The sequence below is a fragment of the Dryas octopetala genome, chromosome 9 (genome assembly GCF_963921425.1).
Source record: "Dryas octopetala chromosome 9, drDryOcto1.1, whole genome shotgun sequence".
Lineage (NCBI taxonomy): Eukaryota > Viridiplantae > Streptophyta > Magnoliopsida > Rosales > Rosaceae > Dryas > Dryas octopetala.
Window position 1 is genome coordinate 19009507 of NC_141374.1, and position 24724 is coordinate 19034230.

General features: G+C 42.5%; 3 protein-coding genes and 1 non-coding gene across 6 annotated transcripts; 3 read left to right on the forward strand and 1 right to left on the reverse strand.

Annotated features, from left to right (window-relative positions):
- Nucleotides 1-198: 198 nt before the first annotated feature.
- On the reverse strand, nucleotides 199-3759 carry LOC147275326 (uncharacterized). Of its 2 annotated transcripts, XM_086257553.1 has the most exons (6): nucleotides 3195-3758; nucleotides 2607-2741; nucleotides 2377-2467; nucleotides 1838-1932; nucleotides 1528-1695; nucleotides 199-677 (listed from the first exon to the last, which is right to left on the reverse strand). In XM_086257553.1, exons 1-6 carry the CDS (start codon nucleotides 3544-3546, stop codon nucleotides 517-519), a joined length of 1002 nt encoding a protein of 333 aa, XP_086113679.1. In that variant the 5' UTR covers nucleotides 3547-3758; the 3' UTR covers nucleotides 199-516. The 2 variants fall into 2 exon arrangements, with proteins under 2 accessions (XP_086113679.1, XP_086113680.1); XM_086257554.1 differs by lacking the exon at nucleotides 2607-2741 and having other exon boundaries at nucleotides 3195-3759.
- Nucleotides 3760-15642: 11883 nt separating this feature from the next.
- Nucleotides 15643-19714, forward strand: LOC147275327 (zinc finger (Ran-binding) family protein). The gene is made up of 7 exons (XM_086227490.1): nucleotides 15643-16190; nucleotides 16803-16920; nucleotides 17126-17472; nucleotides 17705-17821; nucleotides 18476-18592; nucleotides 18909-19001; nucleotides 19114-19714. Exons 1-7 carry the CDS (start codon nucleotides 15811-15813, stop codon nucleotides 19223-19225), a joined length of 1284 nt encoding a protein of 427 aa, XP_086083616.1. The 5' UTR covers nucleotides 15643-15810; the 3' UTR covers nucleotides 19226-19714.
- A 388-nt stretch (nucleotides 19715-20102) lies between these two features.
- LOC147275328 (protection of telomeres protein 1b-like) lies at nucleotides 20103-24559 on the forward strand. Of its 2 annotated transcripts, none has more exons than XM_086257588.1 (10): nucleotides 20103-20265; nucleotides 20669-20805; nucleotides 21318-21507; nucleotides 21900-21964; nucleotides 22180-22265; nucleotides 22753-23031; nucleotides 23148-23233; nucleotides 23382-23440; nucleotides 23856-24011; nucleotides 24115-24559. In XM_086257588.1, exons 1-10 carry the CDS (start codon nucleotides 20145-20147, stop codon nucleotides 24328-24330), a joined length of 1395 nt encoding a protein of 464 aa, XP_086113714.1. In that variant the 5' UTR covers nucleotides 20103-20144; the 3' UTR covers nucleotides 24331-24559. The 2 variants fall into 2 exon arrangements, with proteins under 2 accessions (XP_086113714.1, XP_086113715.1); XM_086257589.1 differs by lacking the exon at nucleotides 20103-20265 and adding an exon at nucleotides 20316-20532.
- LOC147275329 (small nucleolar RNA snoR113) lies at nucleotides 20454-20551 on the forward strand. Its single transcript, XR_015119803.1, has one exon. It is a non-coding gene; the product is annotated as a small nucleolar RNA snoR113 (small nucleolar RNA).
- Nucleotides 24560-24724: the final 165 nt, after the last annotated feature.

Below are 24724 nucleotides of genomic sequence, written 5' to 3' on the forward strand. Positions count from 1 at the left end.
AACTTCCATTTATACCTTCTTTTACAACCCCCATTTAATATTTGAGCAAAATGAACAATCGCTTTAAGAAAATTGAATGCAAGTAGCTGCCACAACAGCGCCCACAAGGAACTTGTTTTTGGTGCAAACAGTGGCCACAAAAAATATGTAGCCCCAACCTTGTTCCGCAAATAATTCCAATTCACACTAGGTAAAGAATCATCTGAAAGAGTAGTCACTGATATTAATTGGATTTAAATAAAGCTACCACAAGGTCCACAACCCTTGTCAAAAATTCCATAACTAAGATTTCCTTATTCCTTGTACTGCTAAACAATCATATCTAATGTAATAAGAAACAAATTCAGTTTTCCAAATAATCGAATAGTAGCAAATTTGCCTATATTCAATTCACTTATAACTGAGAGTGTCTCTTGAAAAATCTTTGTTCTTCGTATTTAATTTAGTTTGGTGATAGAACAGCAAACTCAAAAATGAAGTATAGAACCCAGCTGCAAACTCCATAGGATATCCAATTTAGGCCGTAACCCTTGCAGAATCTCCAACAGCACGCTCCATTCTTGAGTACCATTCGCCTATGCGTGTGTGCTCCACCATATCTTTACCAGACCTCAAATGACGGATTGGTCTCAACACCCCAAAAACGGCAAGGTCTGCCAAATTAGGTTTGGAGCCCCCTGACACAAGAAACATATGCATGTTAACATTGTTCCCAGGACAAAAACAAGATAACACAAGTCCGAGTTGTCATAGCTTACTTATTAGAGTTCACCAGAGCCATCAAGTAGACCTCACACCTTAAGTTATAAATTGAAGACAGTGCTCTAATTTTAAGAGACTAAAACTTGCCTTCTTATTCAGGCATTGATAGAAGAGATAACTTATCAAACTAAGAAAACATTCTAGTACCTATTTTTTTATCGCATGAGTATTATTTTATATCAAGCATTGACATAGCAGATGGTTCATGGTACCCCATGCTATAACACTTCATTTTCTTCTTTATGGCATATGCACTAAGGCACAATATGGACTGAAAAATTAATAATAATTATTCCGTCTTGTTTGCCTAGAGGAGCTTGCCTTTTCTTGTAGTCTAATAAAAGCACAGAATCTCCCACCAAAGACTGATCATAGATTTTGAGGTTTTAGTGTTGTCCATACTCCATAGTACTTCTTAACTGCTAGTATGATGAGATATTCCCAATGCAACTTTTTGATGTCTTTGGTTGTAAGAGAATGTAAACAATCCTGTGAATATTAAATGGAAATTTCATGGCTTTAGAGATAGCATTCCTTTTTTCCTTGAAAAGTAACTTTGTGCGGGAACACTCAAGTACCATCCCCCAGTCAAGAGTGATATATATATATAAATTTTTTTTTTCCATAAGCAAATTCATCTATCTGTTTGTCCTCATGTGTCACCTAATGAATGCATTCCTCGATCACCAATTAATTAGGAAAAATAACCCACAAGCCATCTCTATGTGATATAAATGTGTACACGCCGCAAGTTAGAGCACTTACCAAGGAAATCCCGCCCATTTAGAGCATTAACCCATGTTTCTGCTGCTTCATATAGGGCCGCACGTTCATCAGTAATGTTATATTTTTTCTTCAGTTTCTTTGACACAAAGTACATGGCTGCAGCACCAGCATACTTCACTGTAAATTTTTCTGTATAGCTAAAATTACCTGCAGTTACCGGGGAACTACATCAGGATACAAATAATCACCCAAATCTAATGCTCAAGCTGGTTGTACAAACTGAAGAAAGTAATAGAGATTGTCTTAGTATGCCCATGAAATCTGGCTGCATAATATGGGATGCACTTACCATTGCTTGTGATATAGTCAAAGGATTCAAGGGCCTCAGATGTATTTCGGTATATGTTTGGTGATAACATATGCACCAGGTGATTATCAACCCACCTATACCAAGTACACTTGTATCAAAAACTATAATAGTAAAGCAACTACCAAGTACCAACTAATACATGATCATGACCATAAAAGTTAGTGATACTATGATACCATTAAGTAAAAGCTCCAGGTATGCCACAAGAATAGAAAATAAGAAGACAAGGAAAATCTACAGAAGAACTTTCATGTTATAAAATGCTTTGACAGTTTGATTTAAGAAAAAAAACTTGATTACATGAGTATGCATTAATATGCAGTTGAGAGCATGTTGTATGTCTCTTGCCAATATGCACGAATTGAAAACGCATATCTCTCAGCTTTGAATCTGAAGCTTTATAGATAAGATTAATATGCAATTAAAACAATAATACGAGAGTGTATGGCATTCCTTCACCAAATCTCTCCAGACATGAAGATAAGCATACTAAGCTAGAGGAGGGAAATATAACATACTGGCGCCACTTTTTCTCTTCATCATCATCATCTGAGGAAGAATTGGCTACTCTCTCAGGAATAATCTTGTCATTTAATTTATCAATTATAGCTGCAAACAGACACATGCTCAATTATACTCAAGAAATTAAAGTAACAATATATTCCAAGATGCATAATTTATACTAGTATAATTAGAAATCCAACCAAGAAAACTCAAACAATCTAAGAAGAGTCACAAGGAGAGGAACCTGATGAGTCAACCAGCTGTTCCCCATCCACCACCAATATAGGAACCTTCTTATAATCAGACCACTTGATCTCTTTCTTGCTAAGTGGGTTGACCTCCACAATTTTGTAGGGTATATCGTGGTAGTCCAAGTATGCTGAGACAGCAATAAATATCACCAACTCGTAAACAACCAAATAAAAAATAATAGCAAAACAACACAAGAAAGGGAAAAACTTGTTGGCAAAAACTATTTGTTCAAATTAAGTTCAATTCTTAACAAAAAGTTCCAACTAGAATGTCAACTACAAGTCTACAAGTACAAGTTTGTTCTTTTCATTTCTTGTAACCATGATACAGTCACTGTGTGGCTGCAGATAAATGCTGGACCAAATGGATACTAAAGAATTCAATGTTGCATCCATATTAGAAAACAACTTTTTGCTAAAATTCAACCTTTCAACAAGAAATCTCGTCCATTTTTATGATATTCGGTAAAAAAAAATTGTAAACATTTTCGCTAACTATTCAAACGCAGCAAACACGAAACCTCCGAAGCAATTCAACAAGCAAAAAGAACAATAAGAAAAAGAGAGCATTTCATTTTTACCTTTAACTTTGTTGCAGAAAGGGCAGGCTTCGTACTGGTAAAGCACGACGTCCTTTAAAACAAGCTCAGGCGGAGGCAGCTCTTTGGCATAGACCTCCTGAGTGAGTGAGGTGGCGACAGCAACCGAAGCCAGAGTTCCGGCGACTCCGAAAGCCAGATTCCGACCCAGTCCACCGGTAAAATATTCGAACCACCGACGGCGACCTTGAGAACTGATGGTGGTGGTGCCGTACAGAGCCACCTGGAGAAGGCCATGGCTGGCGGAGGCTGAAGTGGCAGTGGAGCCGCCGTGTGCGGCGGCGAGGGATCGGGAGAGGACGGGGAATGAGGCGAGAGTCGAAGCCCTTCTCATGGCGGAGGTAGCGAGTGGAAGCAGAAGAAGATGATCGATTGGTTTGGAAGAGTCTTCTAGAGAAGGGTTTAAGTCGGTTTTAAGATCCAACTGTTCGGGGTTTATGAGATTTGTTGTGGTGATCCCATCACGCGCGGTGTTTAATCTACGATCCTAAGTATTATTTCTCTTTTCTTTTTCTCTTTTTTTCTCGTTTAGGAAATAACTCGAACAACCTTCAGCAGCCTTTTTTTTATTTTTATCTAAAATTGAGGCGCGTAAGTATTTATAATTATTTTTCTGAATTTTACAGGTTTGCCTTTTGATCGTATATTGATTTTCTAATATGATTGTCGAATATAATTGATTATTGATCATTTGGAGGAAATAATGATTTTAAATCTTATAAACAACAATTGATTAATACTAAGTATATATTATTGATTAATCGTAATTGTTAATGTAAGAGTTAATTAACGGTGGATCAATGTGCATCGTGTAAGAGTTAATTGACCTATGAAGCTACTTTGGTTCTATTAAATTTCTACGATCACTCTTTTTTTTTCCTTTGCATTTGTGTTTGACTATTGTTGATGCTCAAAAATGGTAGAGCAGTCAACGTCGAGTCGAACCACGTAGGCCCGTTGACCCACCACTGAGTGGATGACACGTCGAAGTGGGGCATGAACGAGTAGCTGGGTCCGACTGGTGAGTAATGAGAGAGAATGATATCCAAAGCACCCTGCGCAAGCACACAAAAGTGAGCGGGAAGGACACCGGTGTGGTGCCGGCCAAAGCTCCTCCGACGCTCAAGTCAGTGTTCAGAGAGATCTGAGAGCAGAGTAAGTGAATAGTATAATAATGATTTCAGTTGTCCTTTTGTGACAAGAAGGTACCTCTTTTATAGTACCTTTAGAAGAGTGCCAACCAATCCGGTGATGACACGTGTCCCTTGTGATGACTTGCACTGCAGGAGCGCCACGTGTCACCGGTCTCGAGGATCCGAGTGAGTTGACACGGGTCGGGGCCTAGGAGGCTGGAGCTTAGGAGGCCGGAGCCTATGGGGCCGGAGCTTAGGAGGCCGGAGCCTATGGGGCCGGAGCCTAGTAGATCATGGGCTAGGAGCCCAGGAAGGGCTTAGTCTTTTGGGTCTAGGCCCAAACCGCATGGTGTTAGGCCTTGTGTGACTTGTCGTTATGCCCAGACGATTAATCATATGAACAGAAGTCCCCCAAGTTTCCGAGCAAAAGATACTTCTTGGTTGGGAACTTTGTACACAAAAGAGTACGTTCGAGCAGAACGACAAGTAACCACACACTTGTTCCTGCGTAAGCTACTGTCTAGAAGTCCCCCAAGTTCCTTAGCAAGAAAAGCTGTACTGTAGGAAAGCTTGGGGGTTACATACGTCGCTTTTTTTTTTTTTTTTTTGAATCGCTGATCACCCTGTATTCCGAGCAGTAGACGCTTCGCAAAAAACCCAGTGAACCCCGTTCAATGTACTGGTGGGATGTTGCCCTCCACGTGAACTGCAAGGAGCGGAAAAAAGAAAAAACAGAGGAAGAGGAGGGAGGGCTCGGCTCGGATTGCTGCTGGTGCGCAGTGCTCGGGTCGGAGGGAAGAGGGTCGGGCGGAGGAGCTCGGGTCGGAAGGAAGGGCTCGGGCCGGAGTGCTTGTGCGCGGGTCGGATTGCAGCTGAGGTTGGCGGCGGCTCGGAAGGCAACCGAAAGAGAGAGGGCGAGCTCGGGTCAGTTGGGCTCGGGCCGGAGGAGTGCTGCACAGGCCGGATCCGGCTCGGGTTTGGTTCTGCAGTGCTCGGGTCGGAGTGCGGCGCGTGCGGGTTGTGTGCGTGGGTCGACGCAGTGGGCGGCGCGGCTGCGAGGCTTCGGATCGCGCAGGCTCGGATCGCGCAGTGGGCGGTGCTCGGCTCGGGTGTTCTGTCGCGGCTCGGGGTGTTGAGCTCAGGCCGGATCCGAGCGCGGGCTCGGGTGGGCGGAAGTGCAGGTGTGCTCGGGCTGTTTTTCGCGTTGGGCTCGGGTCTGCAGGGGCTGCAAGGCGCGGTGCAGGGGGCTGCTCGGCTCGGAGCAGTTGGTGGGCGCGGGCGGGCGGAAGAGCAGAGGGCTCGGGCTCGGGCTCTGTCGCGGCTCGGGGTGCTGCACGGGCCGGAGGAGTTAGGCTGCGCGGAGGTTGGCTGAGTGGGCTCGGGCAGCACTGATTCTCACACTTTGAGGTATGTAATTCAAATAAAAATTTTCCTACCCACTTTGATATATTGATTGTGTCTTTGAAAATTGAGAACTTTGAGAAGTTGTGGTCGTCCAGTCTGAGGCGGACCTTGGAATTCTGTTTGTAAATTTTGTGGATAATGTGAGTAGGGGCAGGTGGAGGTGCAAGTGGGTATGAGCCTTGCCAATCACTGGGTAGGCAACATGCCTTCATTTTTGGACCTTGTAATTTATTGGGTGTTGTGGTTTGTGGCTAGGTACGGAGGAGACAAGATAAGTGGGTCGGAACCCGTCTGAGCCGTTGGAGCCGCGCAATACAGGTAAAGGCTTGTGTCTTTATTGCTTGTCTGCTTGAATTGATATTGTGAATACTGGCTTTGATAAATGATTGGTGGCTGAGCATGTGAAAAGGTGATAGGGTGAATGGTCCCAAATTGGGGGTAGAAGAGCACATATAGGGGGGGTGGGAAACCGGTATTGATCTGATATGTCCATGGTGTTGTCTTGGATGGGCAGGTGTGCTGAGGTCGGACATTTCATGGCTTCCTCAGATGAGAACAGTTCTACAGATGAGGGAGAGTCTGATCGGGCGTCCACAAGTGATGGGACGCCGATGAGGCCCAAGATGCCCCGACCCCGGATGGGGTGTGGAAATATGGGGGTGGGCAAAGTGCTCAAGACCGTCCAGGAGATCTTGTCCATGGTGATGGGAAGTGAGGGAAAAGGCTCTGGTAGTGAGGACAGCAATGATGGAGAGACGCCCACCAGTTGTGGTGATGTGGGTAGGCGCATTGTACCTAAGACATACTGGTCCGTGGATGGGTTGTGTGAGAACAGGATGACGGAGGAGGACCTTGAAAAATTGAGGGTGAAGTTCCACATTCCCGATTATATCCATCTGAGCCTCCCGGGAGAGGGTGATGTCTTGAGTGGCCCGCCGGAGGGGCATATTTTGTGTTTTGCCAAGAGTTTCCACCATGGGTTTAGGCTTTCTCTCCACCCCTATTTCCAGTATATGTTGAGGAAGTTAGGGATTGCACCAGCTCAGCTGACGCCTAATAGTTGGAGAACATTAATTGGGCTGTATGTATTGTTCCGAGATGAGGGGTATGATGCCCCGAATATGGCTCAATTCTCAAACTTGTTTGAGATTAAGTCGAGCCCCCAATTGCGAGGGTGGATGTACTGCTCGCAGTTGGCAAACGGGCAGTTCACGGATGGTACGACTCGCTAAATACAGGTGGGCCACCCGGACGCTCATAAGGAATGGAAGAAAAAATGGTTTTTCGCGAGTGGAGCCTGGGAATTCGGCCGGAGTGATAGGATGACCACGTATAGAGTGCCGACGAATTTCCACATAATAGGTTGCCTGGCTGAGCCGATGCATTGGTCTATGTACACTTGGATTATTAGCTGATGTTATTCTTGTACTAATAGTAGTCTTTTGTTGTTTGATTTTGCAGGGGGTGAGTGGGAGAGACTTCCATTGTCGGAGGGTAGCGCGGAAGAGGTGCGAAGAGTGCTTAGCCGACCTGCTCGAAAGTTGAGCGCTGCCTACCTCTTGTCTCCTGAAAAGTTGGCCAAGTACGGCTTCGGAGTCCCAGGTGAGCTTCTGTACTTCCCCTCTTGGAGTATTAGTTGATGAGATAATAATTTGTGCTCATTGAATTTTTTTTTTTTGTTGTCTTTCAGTGAAAATGGCCAATACGAAGAAAACAAGTAGACCAGTTGGTCATGCCCCGCCCGCTCAGAGGAGGATGATGATGGGGGCGCTGTTGGCCGGGGGTGGCTCGTCCCAAGGAAATGCAAGTAGAGGTGCAACGATGCCCGGGGGTATGAGGCATAGTGGGTCTACCAACACCCAGGTTCCGAAGGCGGCTTCTCCCGGGAGGAAAAGGAAGACGGGGTTAGATGCGGCCGAGCCCGGGAGAGAGGGCAAGAGGACAGCCACAGCCACTGCGTCTGATCCAATGCCAGAGGAGGATCGTCTGGCACAGCAGGCAGTGACAGACTTTGGAGGATCCCTGAAGAAGGGGAAGGATGACCGGGTGATTGGCGATGAGGTGGAGCCACTATCCGTCTTGCAGCGGGCCTTCTCCGAGCAGTCCCAGGTAAGGGAAAGTGGTATATGTTGATGAGATGTCTAAAGTTTAAACTTTATAGCTTGTGATAACACTTTCGTGGCATTCGACCTGGCAGACATTGTTCTTCACTTATCAGGCACATGTTAGTGTCCTGGCCACTGTGGAGAAGATGAAGGACGAGATGTCGAGCTTCGTGGTGTGGAAGGACAGAGCGCTCTCAGCCGAGGAGAAGGTCGGTACCCTGGTTGCCCAGAACCAGGCGTTGCAGGCCGAGCTGCTGCAGGCCAGGAAGGAGGCAGACCAGGCTAGGCAGGAGTTGGAGCAGAGCGGGCAGGAGCTGAGCCAAGCCAAGCAAGAGGTGGACCAGGCTAGGCAGGAGTTGGACAATGAGTACAACAGCGGCTATGCCATGGGCTTTGGCGATTGCAAATTGGAGCTCGAGGAGATGTGCCCTGACTTTGACTGGGACCGCGTGTGTGGTCTGCTAGGGGCTGGCAACGAAGTGCCTGGCAACGTCCCGGAGGAAGGTGCCCAGGAGGTAGAGCATGAGGACAGAGCATCCCCAGTTGGAGAGCGTGATATGGGAGAGGATCCCAAATAGGCATCTGTTGCACTTATGGCCCGGGGGCAGGGGTGGGCGGACCATTACCCTATTTTGGTTTGAGTTGTATGGTCGGGTCGGATGTGGCCCGTGCCAACTTGCAAACTCTTTTGATTATTAAGTTTTGTACTTATTGTTATTTGGATGAGTTGGAGGGTGTCCGACCCGTTATGAGGTAGGATGCCCTTCTTTTGAATACATGGTATTGCAGAATTTTATCGAATGCATGGTACTTAGTTTCCCTTGGATGCATGAAATTGATTTTCCCGTGAACGCATGGTACTTAATTTCCCTTGAATGCATTTGCCATAGCCGCGCCCTGAATGCATGGTACTTGGCTTCCCTTGAATGCATGAGGCGGATATGGGCAGGGTCGGATGTCTGATTGCCATGGGGTCTATACAGCCAATTAACACTTTGAATAAAAATGAAGAAAAACGTGTCCGTGGTAGGACTTGTATTTATTGAAAGTGATAACATAGATAAAATTGAAAAAAGTCCCCGGGGGGTACAACATTTGTCTACTTGTAAAAGTAGCGGAGGTGCTCGGTGTGCCAAGAGTGGCCGAGTTCCTTGCCAGTTGTGGCGCGGAGCCTGTATGTGCCTGGACGGACGACCTCAATGATTTTGTAGGGCGTCTGGGGTAGGGCAGGTGTTGGAGACACAAACAGCCATAGAGGGCTTGACCTCTTTTTTTCTCTTGACTGAAGTCATATAGCAGGACCTGGCTGATACTTGATTGCCTTTGACCACCCCCGTTCCACATGGGGTCGGGAACTTGATCAAAAGCAAGTGAGTGGAGATCATAACCCTCAATTGGTTAAGGGCCGGTCGTCCTAAGATGACGTTGTAAGCTGTGGGGCAGTCGACCACCAAAAACTGAGTAGTTGTGGTAGCGGACGAAGGATACCTCCCGAGGGTGAGGGGAAGGTAGATCCCACCAAGAGGGGTGACCATGTCGCCCGAAAAGCTGAGCAAAGGAGCGACCGACCGGTCAAGCCTCTCCTGGTCGATTCCAAGAGCGGTGAAGGCTGGAGCGAAGAGGATGTTGACGGAGCTACCACAGTCGACAAGGATCCGAGCCACATCAAAATTAGCTATGGTGGCTTCGATGCAAGGGGTCATCGTGTGGGAAGATCAAATCACGTTCCTCTTCCTCAGCAAAGGAAATGGGCGACCACCCGAGCTTAGGAGTCTTTTTGCTACGGTGGAAGTCTACAGCCATAACGCCGGAGCATGGTTGAGCACTTCGGGCGTATTCCTTCCTAGCTCTGTTGGAGTTGCCCGCGAGGGTCGGGCCCCCACAGATGGTATTGACCCGCCCCCGGCGTTGTCCGTCGGTCTTGGCCTTCTCGGTGGCCTCCTTGTCTATAAAACCATCCAACTTTCCTTCCTGTACCAAAGTTTCTATTGCCTCCTTAAAAGCTCTGCATGCTTCGGTGTCATGGCCATGGTCGTCATGGTAAAGGCAAAAGAAATTCTTGTTAGCCCGGTATCGTGTTTGTGGTGGGCGGGGTGGGAGCTTAGGAAGTATGTCCTTGATCTGGGGATACAACTCTGTATAAGTAACAGTGAGAATTGTATAGACTTTGAACCTGGAGGCATAGGATGTCTGATAGGTTTCCTCCCTTCGTTGTCCTCCACCTTTACCATCATCAAATTGTTTCTTGGTGAACTTCTTGAACTTTTTCCCGGACCCCCCATGCTGGTTACCCGAGTAGGGCTTGGGCTGGGGTGGCACTATGATGGCCTGGTCGGTACTTGGGCGATCCATGGTAGGCGGCTTCTTCCCATATGTTTTGAATTCAGCCGTGGCATAGGCAATGGCCTCGTGCATGAGTTCCTTGTAGGTGTGCGGATTGCGGCGGTTGATTTCAAACAGGAAGTCCCCCTCTAGGAGACCACCCTTGAAAGCAGCGAAGGCTACCTTCTCATCACAATCGCGACACCGAGATCGTTATAGCTGAAATCGAGTGATGTATTCCCGGAGGGATTCCCTGCTGCCCTGGCGGACCCGCGTCAGGTCATCCGTGGTGTAAATTCTATCGGTTTGGATGATATACTGGCCCAGGAAGAGCTCTCGGAGCTCGCTGAAACAATCAACTGAGCCTGGAGGAAGTTGGTAGAACCAGTTCCTTGCACTGCCAGAGAGGGTAGAAGGGAAGATTCGACACTTGGTAACGTCATCAGCACCTTTGGACTCCAGGGCTGACCTGAAACTCATAAGGTGGTCATATGGGTCTTCCTTCCCTGTGTACGGAGTTATCTTGGGAGGTCGGACGTCGCCAACCGGGGGAGTAGACAGGATGCGAGCTGTGAAAGGTCCAGGTAGCTCCCTTATTTCCAAAGATGGGTGCCCACCACGACTTCCCCCCTCCACTCTCCTCAGGCGTTCGCTGATGTCCATGAGGAGTTGTTGGAGTTGGTCTGGTGGAAGGGATCCGCTGTTACCGGAGTCAGCGACTTGCTCACTTGTGAAAGTATCATCTTCTGCGCGGCGCCCAGCCGAGAAAACCTGCTCTTCTCCCCGTCGTCGCTTGGGACGAGGAGCCTGCTCTTCCTCCAAGTCTTGGGAACGTGGGTTGGATTCACCCCGGTTCGTCCGCTGCTCTTCTCGCCGAGAGCGGTTGTCGTCGAGCAGATGACGACAGTCCCGATAAATGTGGAACTCTTTAGAGCGGGTAGGATGCTCGCCAGATCGGGCCCGGCTGACCGGGTGGACAAGTCTCTTTTGGAAACCTGGGGGTGGATGGCTACCTTGCCCTGCATCCAATTGGCGCGGAACATTTTGGTCCCTTCAGGGGGGGTCCCTCCTCTCACCACTCCGGAGAGTGGTGTGTTCGTCCCTGTCATGGGGGTTCCTCCTTTCACCACTCCGGGGAGTGGTGTGTTCTTCCCTGTCGCGGAGAAGTCGCTCATACAGCTGTGTTGCACCTTTTTGGAGGTCGAGCTGTTTCTGGGTTCGTTGGAGCTGAGCCTCCAATCGCTGGATGTACTCCTCCCGATCAGATTCGGCAGTCTTCTTGCCTCGCTTGTCAACCAGCGGGGTATTGTCGACTTGTTCGAGGATAGGGCCTCCGTCAGACATTGTGAGGGTCGGAAGCTCGGAAGCTAGGAAGCTCGGAAGCTTGGAAGCTCGGAAGCTCGGAAACTAGGAAGCTCGAAAGGTTTTTGCACCTCAACTGAGGGTAGAGAATTCAATGGGGAAAAGTTGTAACTTTCCCACAGACGGCGCCAAACTGTTGATGCTCAAAAATGGTAGAGCAGTCAACGTCGAGTCGAACCACGTAGGCCCGTTGACCCACCACTGAGTGGATGACACGTCGAAATGGGGCAGGAACGAGTAGCTGGGTCCGACTGGTGAGTAATGAGAGAGAATGATATCCAAAGCACCCTGCGCAAGCACACAAAAGTGAGCGGGAAGGACACCGGTGTGGTGCCGGCCAAAGCTCCTCCGACGCTCAAGTCAATGTTCAGAGAGATCTGAGAGCAGAGTGAGTGAATAGTATAATAATGATTTCAGTTGTCCTTTTGTGACAAGAAGGTACCTCTTTTATAGTACCTTTGGGAGAGTGCCAACCAATCCGGTGATGACACGTGTCCCTTGTGATGACTTGCACTGCAGGAGCGCCACGTGTCACCGGTCTCGAGGATCCGAGTGAGTTGACACGGGTCGGGGCCTAGGAGGCTGGAGCTTAGGAGGCCGGAGCCTATGGGGCCGGAGCTTAGGAGGCAGGAGCCTATGGGGCCGGAGCCTAGTAGATCATGGGCTAGGAGCCCAGGAAGGGCTTAGTCTTTTGGGTCTAGGCCCAAACCGCATGGTGTTAGGCCTTGTGTGACTTGTCGTTATGCCCAGACGATTAATCATACGAACAACTATCATTCTCAAATTTCTTGGTTTTCTCTTTAAGGGATGTGACAAAATTTGTTTGATAAAATGCCTTAATGACTCATTTCTTAGGTAAGAATTATGACACTTTTCATTACTCCCCAATACAAGTTTTTGAATATGTTACTATGCAAAACATAAGTATTTGAAGAGTTTGAATACTTATTGTGCTTTCGAAGACACTTAATTTGATAATATTAACAAGGTAAAATGTAACGTAATGAGTAAAGTCAGTTTGGAGGACCAAATATAATTTTCTATACACTAGGCATGTAACTTATTAAGTCCAATTGCGACACAAATGAGAATGTATGCTACGAAAAACAAAATTGAACCAAATATATTAATCATGAATATCTTTGTATAAGTCCACAATGAGACGAACCTGGGGAGTGCATGAATTGTTTTCGATACTTAACCTAGTATACTTGAGTCTTATGTTTTATGGTACAAACCATATAAAAGATTTAAAAATCATTTTTGTATAAATAATCTTAAATATTAAATTTTCAGATATGAAATCTAAATATTACTTTGTACTGTTGAATTCAACCTCTAATTACTAATTCTTAGTTGGCCAACAAAAAAAAAAAAAAAGTAAATTTCATTTTAGTACCTCAATTATGCACTGATTTTTAATTTAGTACCCCAACTTTAAAAATTTGACAAAAAGTACCTCAACTTTCATTTTGTGTCAAAATAGTACATACGTTAGTTTTTCTGTCAAATAAACCGTTATCTGTTGACGTGGCAGGGGTATTTTCGTCTTTTTTTCCACATTTAAAATATGATAATATTTTTAAAATTTATTGAATAAAAAAAAAGAGTAAACTTCATTTTAGTACCTCAATTATGCATTGATTTTCAAGTTAATACCCAAACTTTAAAAATTTGACAAAAAGTAAAATTTTTTGAATAAAAAAAAATTCTTTAAAATTTTAAAATTTTTTTGGGGCCCTCCCCTCCCCTCCCCAGCCCGCCCCCCCTCTCTGCCCGACCCGCCCCTTGCCCTCCCCATTCCCCAGCCCACCCCCTCCCCCTCTCCCTCTCTCTGCCCGACCCACCTCTCCCCCCCACCAGTCCCGTCGCACCCCCTCCCCCCAGCCCCAGCGCCGTCGCACCCCCAGCCCCGGTCGCATCCCCTCCCCCCAGCCCCAAACCCCCGTCGCACACCCCTCCCCCCCAGCCCCAGCCCCAGCCCTTCCCTGCCCCCACCCAGCCCCATCACCTTCCCTTCCCGCCCCCACCCAGCCATCCCCCAGCCATCCTTCCCCCTCTCCCTACCCGACCACCCCAGTCCCATCGCCTCTCACCCCTCCTTACCCAACTCAGCCCCCCCGACCCTCCCTGCCTATCTCCCCAAAAAAAATTTAAAATTTTTTTAAGAATTTTTTTATTTAAAAAATTTAAAAATATTATTATATTTTAAATGTGGAAAAAAGACGAAAATACCCCTACCACGTCAGCAGATAACGGTTTATTTGACAGAAAAACTAACAGAGGTACTATTTTGACACAAAATGAAAATTGGGCATGGAGGGGGGCGGGCTGGGGAGGGGAGGGCCCTAAAAAAAATTTAAAATTTTTAAAGTTTAATTTTTTTAAGAAATTTTTTTATTCAAAAAATTTTACTTTTTGTCAAATTTTTAAAGTTGGGGTACTAAATTGAAAATCAGTGCATAATTAAGATACTAAAATGAAGTTTACTCATTTTTTTTATTCAAAAATTTTAAAAATATTATTATATTTTAAATGTGGGGAAAAAGACGAAAATACCCCTGCCACGTCAACAGATAACGGTTTATTTGACATAAAAACTAACATAGCTACTATTTTGACACAAAATGAAAGTTGAGGTACTTTTTGTCAAATTTTTAAAGTTGGGGTACTAAATTGAACATCAGTGCATAATTGAGGTACTAAAATGAAATTTACTAAAAAAAAAAGCAATCAACCTGTCTAAATAATATTTAAACACAAAGTGATTATGCAAACTCTTATGGATTATTAACTTTATTTAATATTTTTGGTTATTAGAAATTTAGAACTTTATTTAATTCTCATTTGATATAATATAGGCTTATTATCAATTTTGCCCCCTGAACTATGATTCCATTCCTAATATGCCCCCTTACTTTTTAATTCTATCAATTTACCACCTAACAGTTTCAACGTTATTCTAATGTGCCCCTTCGACTCAATTCCGTCATAATTTCCGTTAGCTTTGCTGACCTGGCAGGGCATATTGGTCATTTCGACCTCTCTAAACCAATCAGCACCCTTCATTTTGCCACATAGACCCAAAAGTGGAACCCACCTTTTCCACTGGGATGATTTGGACTCCAGTTCTCCAGCCATAAACAAATGAAATAAAAAATAAAATAAAACCCTCCCCCCTACCCACGAACCCCACCTTTTCTTCTTCTTCTCCTTCTTCCTTATTTCTTCTTTTTCTTCTGCAATTCCCTCCCCCCCCCCCCCACCACCCCAACCTAGCCCCTCTCGGCCCCGTCGCACCTCCCCCCAAACCCAACCTCCCAGCCCCATCACACCCCCCCTCCCACCCAACCCCGTCGCACCCACCCACCAACTCTCTTGTCCACCACCACAACTTCACCGTCACCCCTCCGACGGCCACCCACCAAAGCCCAGACATCCGTCCTCGCCGCCCTTCCCAAACAAAGAAGACAAAGCTGAATTTGCAGATCTAGAGAGGGGAAAATAGAGGGAGAGAGAGAGAGAGAGAGGGGAAAGAGGGGGGTCATTGGCTGGGAATGGTGGTGGGGCTGGTGCAGGTGGCTGATCGGGAGGAGAGGGTGGTGTGGGTGAGTTTCTGATCGGGGTGAGTTTCTGGGCACAGGTTGGGATGGTGGGTTTGGTTTTTTATTTTGTTTTATTATTATTTTTTTTTTCTAAATATTAGAGTTTAAAATTTTTTTTTTGTTTTAAATTTTAAGTTTTGTATTAAATTAAAGGGGTGGGTCCCACTTTTATGTTTATGTAGCAAAATTGGAGTGCTGAGTGATCCAGGTAGGTCTACTCTGCCACGTAGGCGGCCACATCAGCAAAGCTAACGGAAGTTGAGACGGAAATTGGACGAAGGGGTACATTAGACTAACGTTGTAACTGTTAGGGGGTAAATTGATAAAATTAATAAGTCAGGGGGCACATTAGGAATGGGATCATAGTTCAGGGGGCAAAAATCATAATAAGCCTATAATATATTAAAGTTTCTTTTTAATTTACAATTCCTTATTGCACCCTCAAGTTATATACATTTCACAATTAAATCCCCTATCTCCTCAATTTTCATGTGTCTAAAACCCAGGCATCGCCGTTCCCCATTTGACTAAAACCCTCTTCTCCTCTTCCCCTCAAGTTTTCTTAAACCTTACCATTTACCACCATCTTCTTCCATGCCCATTCCCACACACCAACACTCTGAACTCCATTGATTCACAAACAACAAAATCCAAACCAAAACAAAAAATGTCAGCTGCTTCAAAGTTGATACGCTTTGGAACCGCACTGTTCCACACTCCAATTAGAACTCTCTCTCCGACCCCTTCGCTTCTCTCTCTCAAACCCTTCGCCGCCTCACAATCTCTACGCTTCCCCAGGCACTGCTCCTCTTCCGCCGCAATCGATACTATTGATGCCGTCACCGCTTCTAACAGCACAGAAGCGCCGCCGCTGCACCACCCCTGGCCCGAGTGGGTGGCTTTCATCGACGGCTTGAAGACCAAGGGTTACTTTATCGAACCCAAGGCGTCTTCGGAGGAGAGCAAAAGTGACGGTGTTTACACGGACATGAATTATTTGAAGGATGCCTGTCTCAGCTTTGCTCGTGACCGCTATGATGTTTTCAAGTAAGGTTCTTTTTTATTTTGTTATATTGCTCTGTTTGGTTTCCGAGAAAATGTTGTAAAAGAAAGTGTTCGTTGAAGTTTTATTGAGTGATTGCTGCTATTTAGCTTACTTGAAGTTTCATTTCATTTTGGGAATTGAAATTATTAATTGATAACACTTATTAAAATACTTCTGGGATTTCATTCAAGGCTTTGTTTTCCTTACCTGCAATTTCGGGAAAGATGAGTTTTTGTACTAATTGGCAAGGAAATGTAAATTATAGCTTGAGAGGTTTGGATTAAACTAGCAGCTTTTCAAACATAGAGTTCCCAAAAAAGCACAAGTTTTTATTGTCATTATAGCAGAACATGACTACTTGGACCTGTTAAAATGATAGGAAACAATGAGGAACTCTTTTCATTTTGGGTTCTTTGGCAGCCAATAACTGGAATGTAGGATTATCTCCAATCATGAACTTATTTATCTTTGGGTAACAAAAGAAACTAATAGTTTTTATGAATTCTACCTATTTCTTACAGGACATTGATCATACCATTTGCATAAGCATCTGAATGGGTTCATCATTTCTTGCATGTTTGCACCTAACTTTCGTCTTTTTGATCTTTATGCAGATCATTGTCTACAGAGGATATTCAAACAATTGTGGAGGGTGGATGCCCCAATCTTTTCAGAAAAGCTGTGAATTCAGCAAAAAGATTGAGATTCTTTTTGAGACTGGATGAAGGGGATGTATGTAATCTCCCTCATTATCATAATTTATGCATCATATTTGTCGATGAAAGTGCACACATACACATAAAAACTTTTTTAGAACATGATGATAGAATATATGTATTCTATGATGTTTTATTATCTAGTTTTCTTTTCACATGTTTGAGTGTTAGTTTCATTTGAGAATTGTAGAGTGTGATCTAGATAGTGCTTCCATGTACAGGTTTGTGGTGCTTGCAATCTGCGAGGTTCTTGTGATAGAGCTTATGTGGTTCTTAAGGAATCTGAAGCAGCTGCCCGTACGGTGGATATAGTGCGAATATTATTGTTTTATGCACTAGATCCACTTGTTATTTCCGGCGGAGAGAAACCTCCTGGTAGAGAGCTTCTAGAAACATCTGCAAGGAAACTGCTTTCTGAGTTGCTTCAACTCAGTGAAACATCTGTTGACCCATCACTTCCAAAGCCTGCTGCTAAAGCTCTTGAGCGGAAAAAAGTATCTGCAAGTTTCATAGATGATGGACTATCAGCTACTGTTGAAATGAAGAGAGGAGATTGGATGTGTCCCAAGTAAGTTACACCAAGTTACTGTGGACATTTCATGGTTGACGCAAATCTTTAATTTTGAGTTTTTTAATTTGATATCTGCACTGCTTTATTATCTGCCCCTTTGATTTGAGATGTCCGAATCCAACATTGCATTTCCTTACCTCGCATTGCATTTGTAGTGACGCATTCCTTGCAATTGAAACTGCTTGGTTTCACTAGTTTATGAACTGGTGTCCTTTCTATCTCGTTGCAGATGCAATTTTATGAACTTCTCTAAAAATTTAAGATGCCTACAATGCAAAGAAGATGGCCCGAAAAAAACTGATGTGGGTGATGTTGAAATGAAAAAAGGAGACTGGAACTGCCCTGAGTAAGTCACTTCTTTTGCATGAGTGCTGCCTTGTAATTGGTTCTTTATAGAAAATTGCTGAGCTTATGTTTCAACCATTCTCTTAGTACAAATAATCATGTAATGATATTTCTTTCTGCTTGTAATATTACGTACTGTTTCTAAGTTTATCCAATTATCAATAGATTTAGTTTTTGCCTCTGCTTTGAATGATGGAATTAGCAAGAAAAAGTTTGAACCATTGAAATGTCTAAAGTTGTTGGATTTCTTCATGGTACATGTAAAGTGTATAAGGTTTTCATCAAAATCTTCATTGAATTTTTTTATTAGCTCAAATCTGATTCTGTCAACGCGAATTTCACACTTCAACATGGACGAAGTTGTTGTGCCATCTTCCTTAAGATACTGGAGCAAAGTCATTCATGTGTGTCTGAGTGACTTCCTTATGTCAATTCTCATAGATATTTTGGGTCAGACGTTTGGATTGCATGAGATGGAGAAATAATGTAGCACAAAGTAACTGTTTGATCAATTGGTGACACATGGACAGATTTGGAAAATGCTGTTTGCTTATATGATGGTTTGGAGTTACAAAATTATTATTTTAGTCTAGGCTACAACCAGATTCATGTATTCCAAGTTTCACATATTTTACTGGTCTGCGTTTTGTTACAGATGCAATTTCATGAACTTCTCTAGAAATGTACGCTGCCTAAAGTGCAAAGCTGAAGGGCCAAACAAAGTCAGTGTAGATGTTGTTGAAATGAAAAAAGGAGACTGGAACTGCTCAAAGTAAGTCTTCTTTTTGTCCTAGCACATACAGTCCCAGCTTCTTACCATAAGCTTGCTCATACAACGATCAACAATAACTGTTCTTCTTTAAAAGTTTGACTATTGTTAGAACCTACCCTAGAGTTGCTGACCAAATGAACAAGGGTACTGCTTTAGGAGGAGAACCAACACCACCAAACACTCATCCTTTTAGATACTGCCCCAGCCCTGCTATCAAAATCTTATAAATAGATCTAACATACAATATTTTGACCATTAAGTCAGTTTTCATCTGTAATATTAATTCTATTTTGATCACTTAACTTCTGTTTTTCAGGTGTGGGTTCATGAATTTTGCAAACAATAGGAAGTGTTTGCGTTGTCAAGACACACGGCCCAAGAAACATCCTGGAGAGTGGGACTGTCCCTCGTAAGTCTTTCTTCCCCTTTGTTTGTGTGGGTGTGTGTTTTGCCGGGGGGGGGGGGGGGGGTAAGATTTAATAATAAGGTTAACTGATTATAAAATGGATTGCATACTGTAGATGCAATTTCATGAACTATGGTAGAAACACAGCCTGCCTGAAGTGCAACTGCAAACGCCCTAAAGAAACAACTACAGAGTATGAGGATCAGATATGGAGCAGTCCTCGCTAGCATATTCTTAATAGGTTCAAAGACATTGTTTCTCATTGGATATTTTCTGAGGTTGGTGGTGGCAGACTTGATTACTCACAATGAACCTTGTGCACTCATAATTCATGAGGCTCGTGACTGTAAGGAGAGCACTTCTTGGACGAAATCATGGGATGTCTGCAGTTTTGTTCATTGTCTTATACTCAAGGCTTCTACAAACTTTATTTTGGCCTTCATCATCTTGCACATTTTAGCTATAAACTCTGCATAGGACATTTAACAGGAATCATGTGTAACCAATGAATTTATAGTATCTATGGAAGGGTGTTCTATTCAAGGTTTTAAACTATCATTTAGAATTGAAGTGTTCATAGGTCTTTTGCTCTAATAACTTATAGATTACAAAATGAGATATTTCTGGTTCTTTTTCCGCCATTGGCAAAGACTCCAAACCATACTCTTGGAGAAGGAGATTAATGGCGGGGAACTTCATTGCAACATATAAAACTGTCCTTTCACCTTGAACAAGCTGTGACCCTTGTGATATTGTGAGACAATCCATGGGCAAGATGGACTTAATTACTTCTTATTATTTTTTATATATTGACCCCTAGTCAAAATCTCAAATCAATCCTGCTTATCCTTGTTAATGCTTCTACTAAAAAACATAATCCAAAATGAAAAATCAAAAGGCTGACTACCTTTGTGCAATTGGTGGACCTTTTTTGGGCCAGTTGCAAAACGGTGAGCCTTTTCTGGGCCAGTTGCAAATGGTAGGCAAAAAAAAAAAAAAAACTATATGAGGGTAGATATCGTAATTTGGTACCCTAGTGGCTACTGGGTAGTATAAAGCGCACTTTAAAATGGGCATGTTGAACCTTGTTCCCTCCATATGAAAAAAAAAACCCTAGAAGAAGCTGTAGAGCACTAACGCAGAGAGATGCCGCGTGACTTGTATAACTTCACGAAGGTAAGGGAAGCCAGATCTTCTCTGGGTGACAAAGTGAACGTCATCGGCGTTGTCCTCGAGTGCGGTTTCCCTAGGGACACCAAAGGCACTGGTACACTTTCTTCTTTTACTAATAATGTGCTTGGATGCTCCATTTTCTCTTTTTTTTTTTTTTTTTTTTTTTTTTGGGGTAAGCTCCATTTCTGCATTTCATTGAAACTTATAAACGATAGTCCACAAAGTTTTGTTTTCTATTTTTTTTAATCCTTTTTATACTAGAATATATATATATATTTGTGGTGGCGATGATGAAACAAAGGCCGGACTTACGGCTGCTCCGCTTGGTCGGTAGTAGATTGATGAAACTGTTGTCATAAAGGTGTTATTTGCTGAGCCACTTGTTGTTTTCTTTAATTTCTCTTTGTTATTTTTAACATTTATACACTTTTTCTGTTTTTTTTATATTTTTTTTTATAATTTTGTTGTGCTTATGGATGCAAATTGTAATTTTGCAGATTATTATATTCCGCTGCGAATAATAGATGAGACGCATCAGAGTCCTGGATTACTGGTTCACGTTTTTACTAAAACTATGGATAAGCTTCCCTGTATTTTGTCGGCTGGAGACATATTTCAAATTAACCAAGCCATGGTATCTCCGAGTTTAAAGCCATTTAGTTTCGGTCTTTTTCTAGGTTTCTTCAATTGTACATGTGTAGTTGCTGATTGGTCAATCAAATAGTTGAATCTATGTTCATTTTTCTTATTACATAGCAATGGAAAGAAGAAAAGAAAATAAAGCTTCATTTCCTTTTAAATTCCTAAGCTTTAACATTACGTTAATTATTGCATGATGAGATCATTTAAAGGATATTCAGAGAATTAGAAGTTATATGTTAATCTCAAACTGGTGTGATATTTTCGTATAAATGCTTTCCGAAAATATTGAGATGATTGAATCAACCCTCTTTTCTTTCCACCTCCTTCCTTTTTTTATTTTTCTGACCGTCTTCTCCGTTAGTTATCATAATGTTAGGTGTTAGCATTTGTACACCATTTTGTTAAAATCATGCAAATTTCTGTATAGATCAAGGGCTCTGCTGACCTCGGTAGGCATTACATTATGAAGCATGAGAATTTGACTTGGGGCATACTTTTGTGCAGATGAAATTGTTTGACGGTGAACCATGTGCTGTTTTCAACAAGAAGTTCTCTACATATGCCTTATACGAGGGAAGGGATGGTAGAAACCTTATTCCTTATCAAATTTACGAAGGGTTTCGCGAGAGAGATCTAGACAAGAATTTTGTAGTAGACTTGAGAAAATGGTTGCGTAATTTTCAGCTTAATGAAGGTATTCTTAAAAGATTTTGTTTCAAACTAAAATGGTCCATTCAGTTACTAATATTTATGGATTTAATGATTTTAAAAAAATATTAAAATGTTATGGACCATGGTTACTTATGAAAGAATGTGGATGTGATCATTGCTGCATGGATTAGGGTTATAAAAAAAGTAGTTGATGAGAGTTTCACATGACGTACATGATACAAGTTTGTAAAGATATTCCAGAATATTGGAATTCCTTGTTCTTACTTTCTCTTAAGTTGTTGAGTGTTGGCATGTGCATTTTTGGCATAGTGTGTGATGTGATTCTTTACTGTGTGCTTTCCAGATATCTTTAATATGGTTTGTGATAGAGGTGCTCTGTCTATACTAATTTAAAGAAATATATGTGCTTTGTAGGCTCAAATAATTTCTCGTTGGTCAAAGAAATCAGGCCTGGAGAAGGTTTTAATTTGTTTTGCCAAGTAAGTTGCCAGTTTTGTTAAATTTGTGCTCTAGTTAGTATGAATACAACATTTATATAGTTAAGAAAATATAGCAGAATATGTGGATTATTGTAATTTTACTCAAATGTGGTTAAAGATCTAACTGGGTTAAGTTTCTAATCTTTTTTTATTTTAATTATCTCGTGTACTGAGTACATACAGTTCTTGTCCTTGTCCTTGTTTTCTACCTTAAGATAGTTCATGTCCATGAGGTTGGAAGTGAGTGGATGGCCTTTGTTTGGGATGGAACTGATGCTCCACCAGCTAGTATTCCTCAAAAGTGAGTTGATAGTTTTCCTTGATTAATAATTAAATTCTGGGGCACTTTGTACTTGCTTTTTATCCCAAAATCAAAAGTGTCATTCTTAAAACATGCAGTGCTTGCTATTTCTCCTCCTTCCCATTTATTGCAGTGTACTTACAGCTTGAGAGTTGGCAAGCAATGTGTTGCATTATTTCTTATTTATTTATTCATTATTTTGGGGAGGGCTGCCGGGGGGGGGGGGGGTTGGGTTTTGGCTGTATTAGTTAATGACCTACACTATTCTTGTCAAGAATGTGGGTGGTTCAGGTATTGGATTTAAAACCTTAGCTGACAGTAAAACCATTGAAGTTGTCTCCATTGATAGCCTGTGCCCATGTGCATGTGTTTAGTTTATTGGAAGCATACATTAAATGTGAAAGCTACTTTAGTTTACCTGTATGGTTATTAGATTTCTCATTTCCTCTTTAGTGAAATATTGAATGTGGGTAACTTTAAACCGCAGGCTAGAAGAAGAAATGGATCATCCACTTCCTCTACAGTTGGAATCCTTGCCTTTGTCAAGAGATGCCTTATGTAGTTTTCCTGCTGTTGGGACTGTCTTAAGAGTGGCATCCCATGAAATTGAGAAAGACAACCTTCACCCACTAAAAGTTGGTAAGTGGGTGAAACTTGTAAATTTGCAATGTGAAGTGCATGCAGGATTATGGCGTTGTGTGTTGACAGCCTTTACAAGGCTTCGATATACGTCAAATGAGGAACGTCTCATACTAGAGCGACAAAGGTTACTTTTAGTTTTAGCACACGTTTATCATTTATATTATTATGTATTGCATCATTATGTTGCATAAATTGGTAAAAATCTGATGCAAAATTCCCTTGCTTATTTATATGGGTCAGGTTATATGACGAGCGATTATTGCAGAGTCCAATAAGTTTGAGGCGGATGCCATTACCGAGCTCTCCTCGGTCTTCCCATATCACAGGTACCACATTGTTGGTTTCTTAGTGATAAATGAGTTTTTTGGATTTCTCATTTACTTAGTTCTCTGTCTCAACTCTTGGAAATTATCAGCTCTATATTTCATACTTCTCTTATGATGATCTTTTATGAATGTTCATTTCCTGCCTCAGAGGTTGATGATGACCATGCACCATTTCATACCTTAATGGATGTCCTCACAAGTTCAGAGGTATCCTATCTATTTCATGTAGCCCATATTTTTTGCAGAATTTTCCCCATATTAATGTACTTTCGTATTCAGATGCCTAGATTGTTTTTATATGCTTCATTTTTTGGTTTAAATCTTATAGCATTTTTCTTCCTTTCCCCCTTTTTATATTTCTAATATAGATTCATGCTTCGCTAACTGCAGTGACTCTGAGCGCTTTTTATCTGTTGATATTCTTATGTATATGTTATTCCATAATTACTATTGCTATAATTTTGCTATAGATAGACTCTTATACAAATATAAATGATCATTTGATCATCTTCCAAATTCTTCAATTTTAAACTTTATAAATTTATATCATCAATTTGCAGTCTCTATGTATCAACTGTAACAGCACACCATCTTACTGCTTTATGTATACCAAATCTTGCAGGGTACAGGCAGTTTCAGGTGCATAGTTCGAGTCGTAGCAGCTTTTCCTTGTCAGGCTAAGGACTTTCGCTTTCCTGTCGGGATGGTTGGCAGAATTAGGTTCACGCTGGAGGACTCGACTGCTAGAATTCATGCTTTTCTGTATGCGGAAGATGGGGTAAGAACTTGTATTGATTATTTGACTTGTGTTTGTAAAGATTATATGATCCATCTTATTTCTGTGATTTGTCATTTCTGATTGTCATCTTCACTTATGATAGATGAAATTTTTTGATGGTCATTCCTCTGTTGAGGTATTGACGAGGAAAAGAAATGCACTGCTAGGAGTGGCTACAAATAATTACGGGGAAGAAATTGATGACATTCCTAGGAATCCACCTTGGGTGCATTTTTGCCTAAATTTTGATTTTCTAGATGAAAAGGACAAATGGGGAAGTAGGCACTACCGAATCTCTGGCACCAAATTGGTGGCTTGAACTAAATCTCCTGTCATGGTTGGAAATCTATATAATAAATTCTCCGCTGGGAACTTTTCCCAGACTTGTTTCTGGGAACCTTTGTATATTTTGCTTAGGAGGAACATTTGTATATTTTCATTACAAGGAACACACGTATATTTTGTTTAGAAGGAACTTTTGATGCTACATCTCTTTGCTGTTTTTCTGTATATTAATATATTTATCTTTCTTTCTGGAGAGAAAAAGATTTTCCTGTCTTTATTGTCCTTAAGTGGTTGATTTTTTACTGCTTCAGAATATAATAAACGTAAATTTAACTTACAAATGCTATTACGGTATTACCAGAGTTTCAGCCGCCAAAAACAGCCATGTATGTTCACAGTCAAGAATGAGATTCAACTCAAGTTAAAAG

Coding starts and splice junctions, on each gene's coding strand:
- LOC147275328 (XM_086257588.1), top strand. CDS start 20,145: ATGCCGCGTGACTTGTATAACTTCACGAAGGTAAGGGAAGCCAGATCT. Junction 20,266..20,668: donor TAGGGACACCAAAGGCACTG/GTACACTTTCTT, acceptor GTAATTTTGCAG/ATTATTATATTCCGCTGCGA. Junction 24,012..24,114: donor TTCTGTATGCGGAAGATGGG/GTAAGAACTTGT, acceptor CACTTATGATAG/ATGAAATTTTTTGATGGTCA.
- LOC147275326 (XM_086257553.1), bottom strand. CDS start 3,546: ATGAGAAGGGCTTCGACTCTCGCCTCATTCCCCGTCCTCTCCCGATCC. Junction 2,742..3,194: donor TTTCTGCAACAAAGTTAAAG/GTAAAAATGAAA, acceptor TTGCTGTCTCAG/CATACTTGGACTACCACGAT. Junction 2,468..2,606: donor ACAGCTGGTTGACTCATCAG/GTTCCTCTCCTT, acceptor GTCTGTTTGCAG/CTATAATTGATAAATTAAAT.
- LOC147275327 (XM_086227490.1), top strand. CDS start 15,811: ATGTCAGCTGCTTCAAAGTTGATACGCTTTGGAACCGCACTGTTCCAC. Junction 16,921..17,125: donor TGAGACTGGATGAAGGGGAT/GTATGTAATCTC, acceptor TTCCATGTACAG/GTTTGTGGTGCTTGCAATCT. Junction 19,002..19,113: donor GGAGAGTGGGACTGTCCCTC/GTAAGTCTTTCT, acceptor TGCATACTGTAG/ATGCAATTTCATGAACTATG.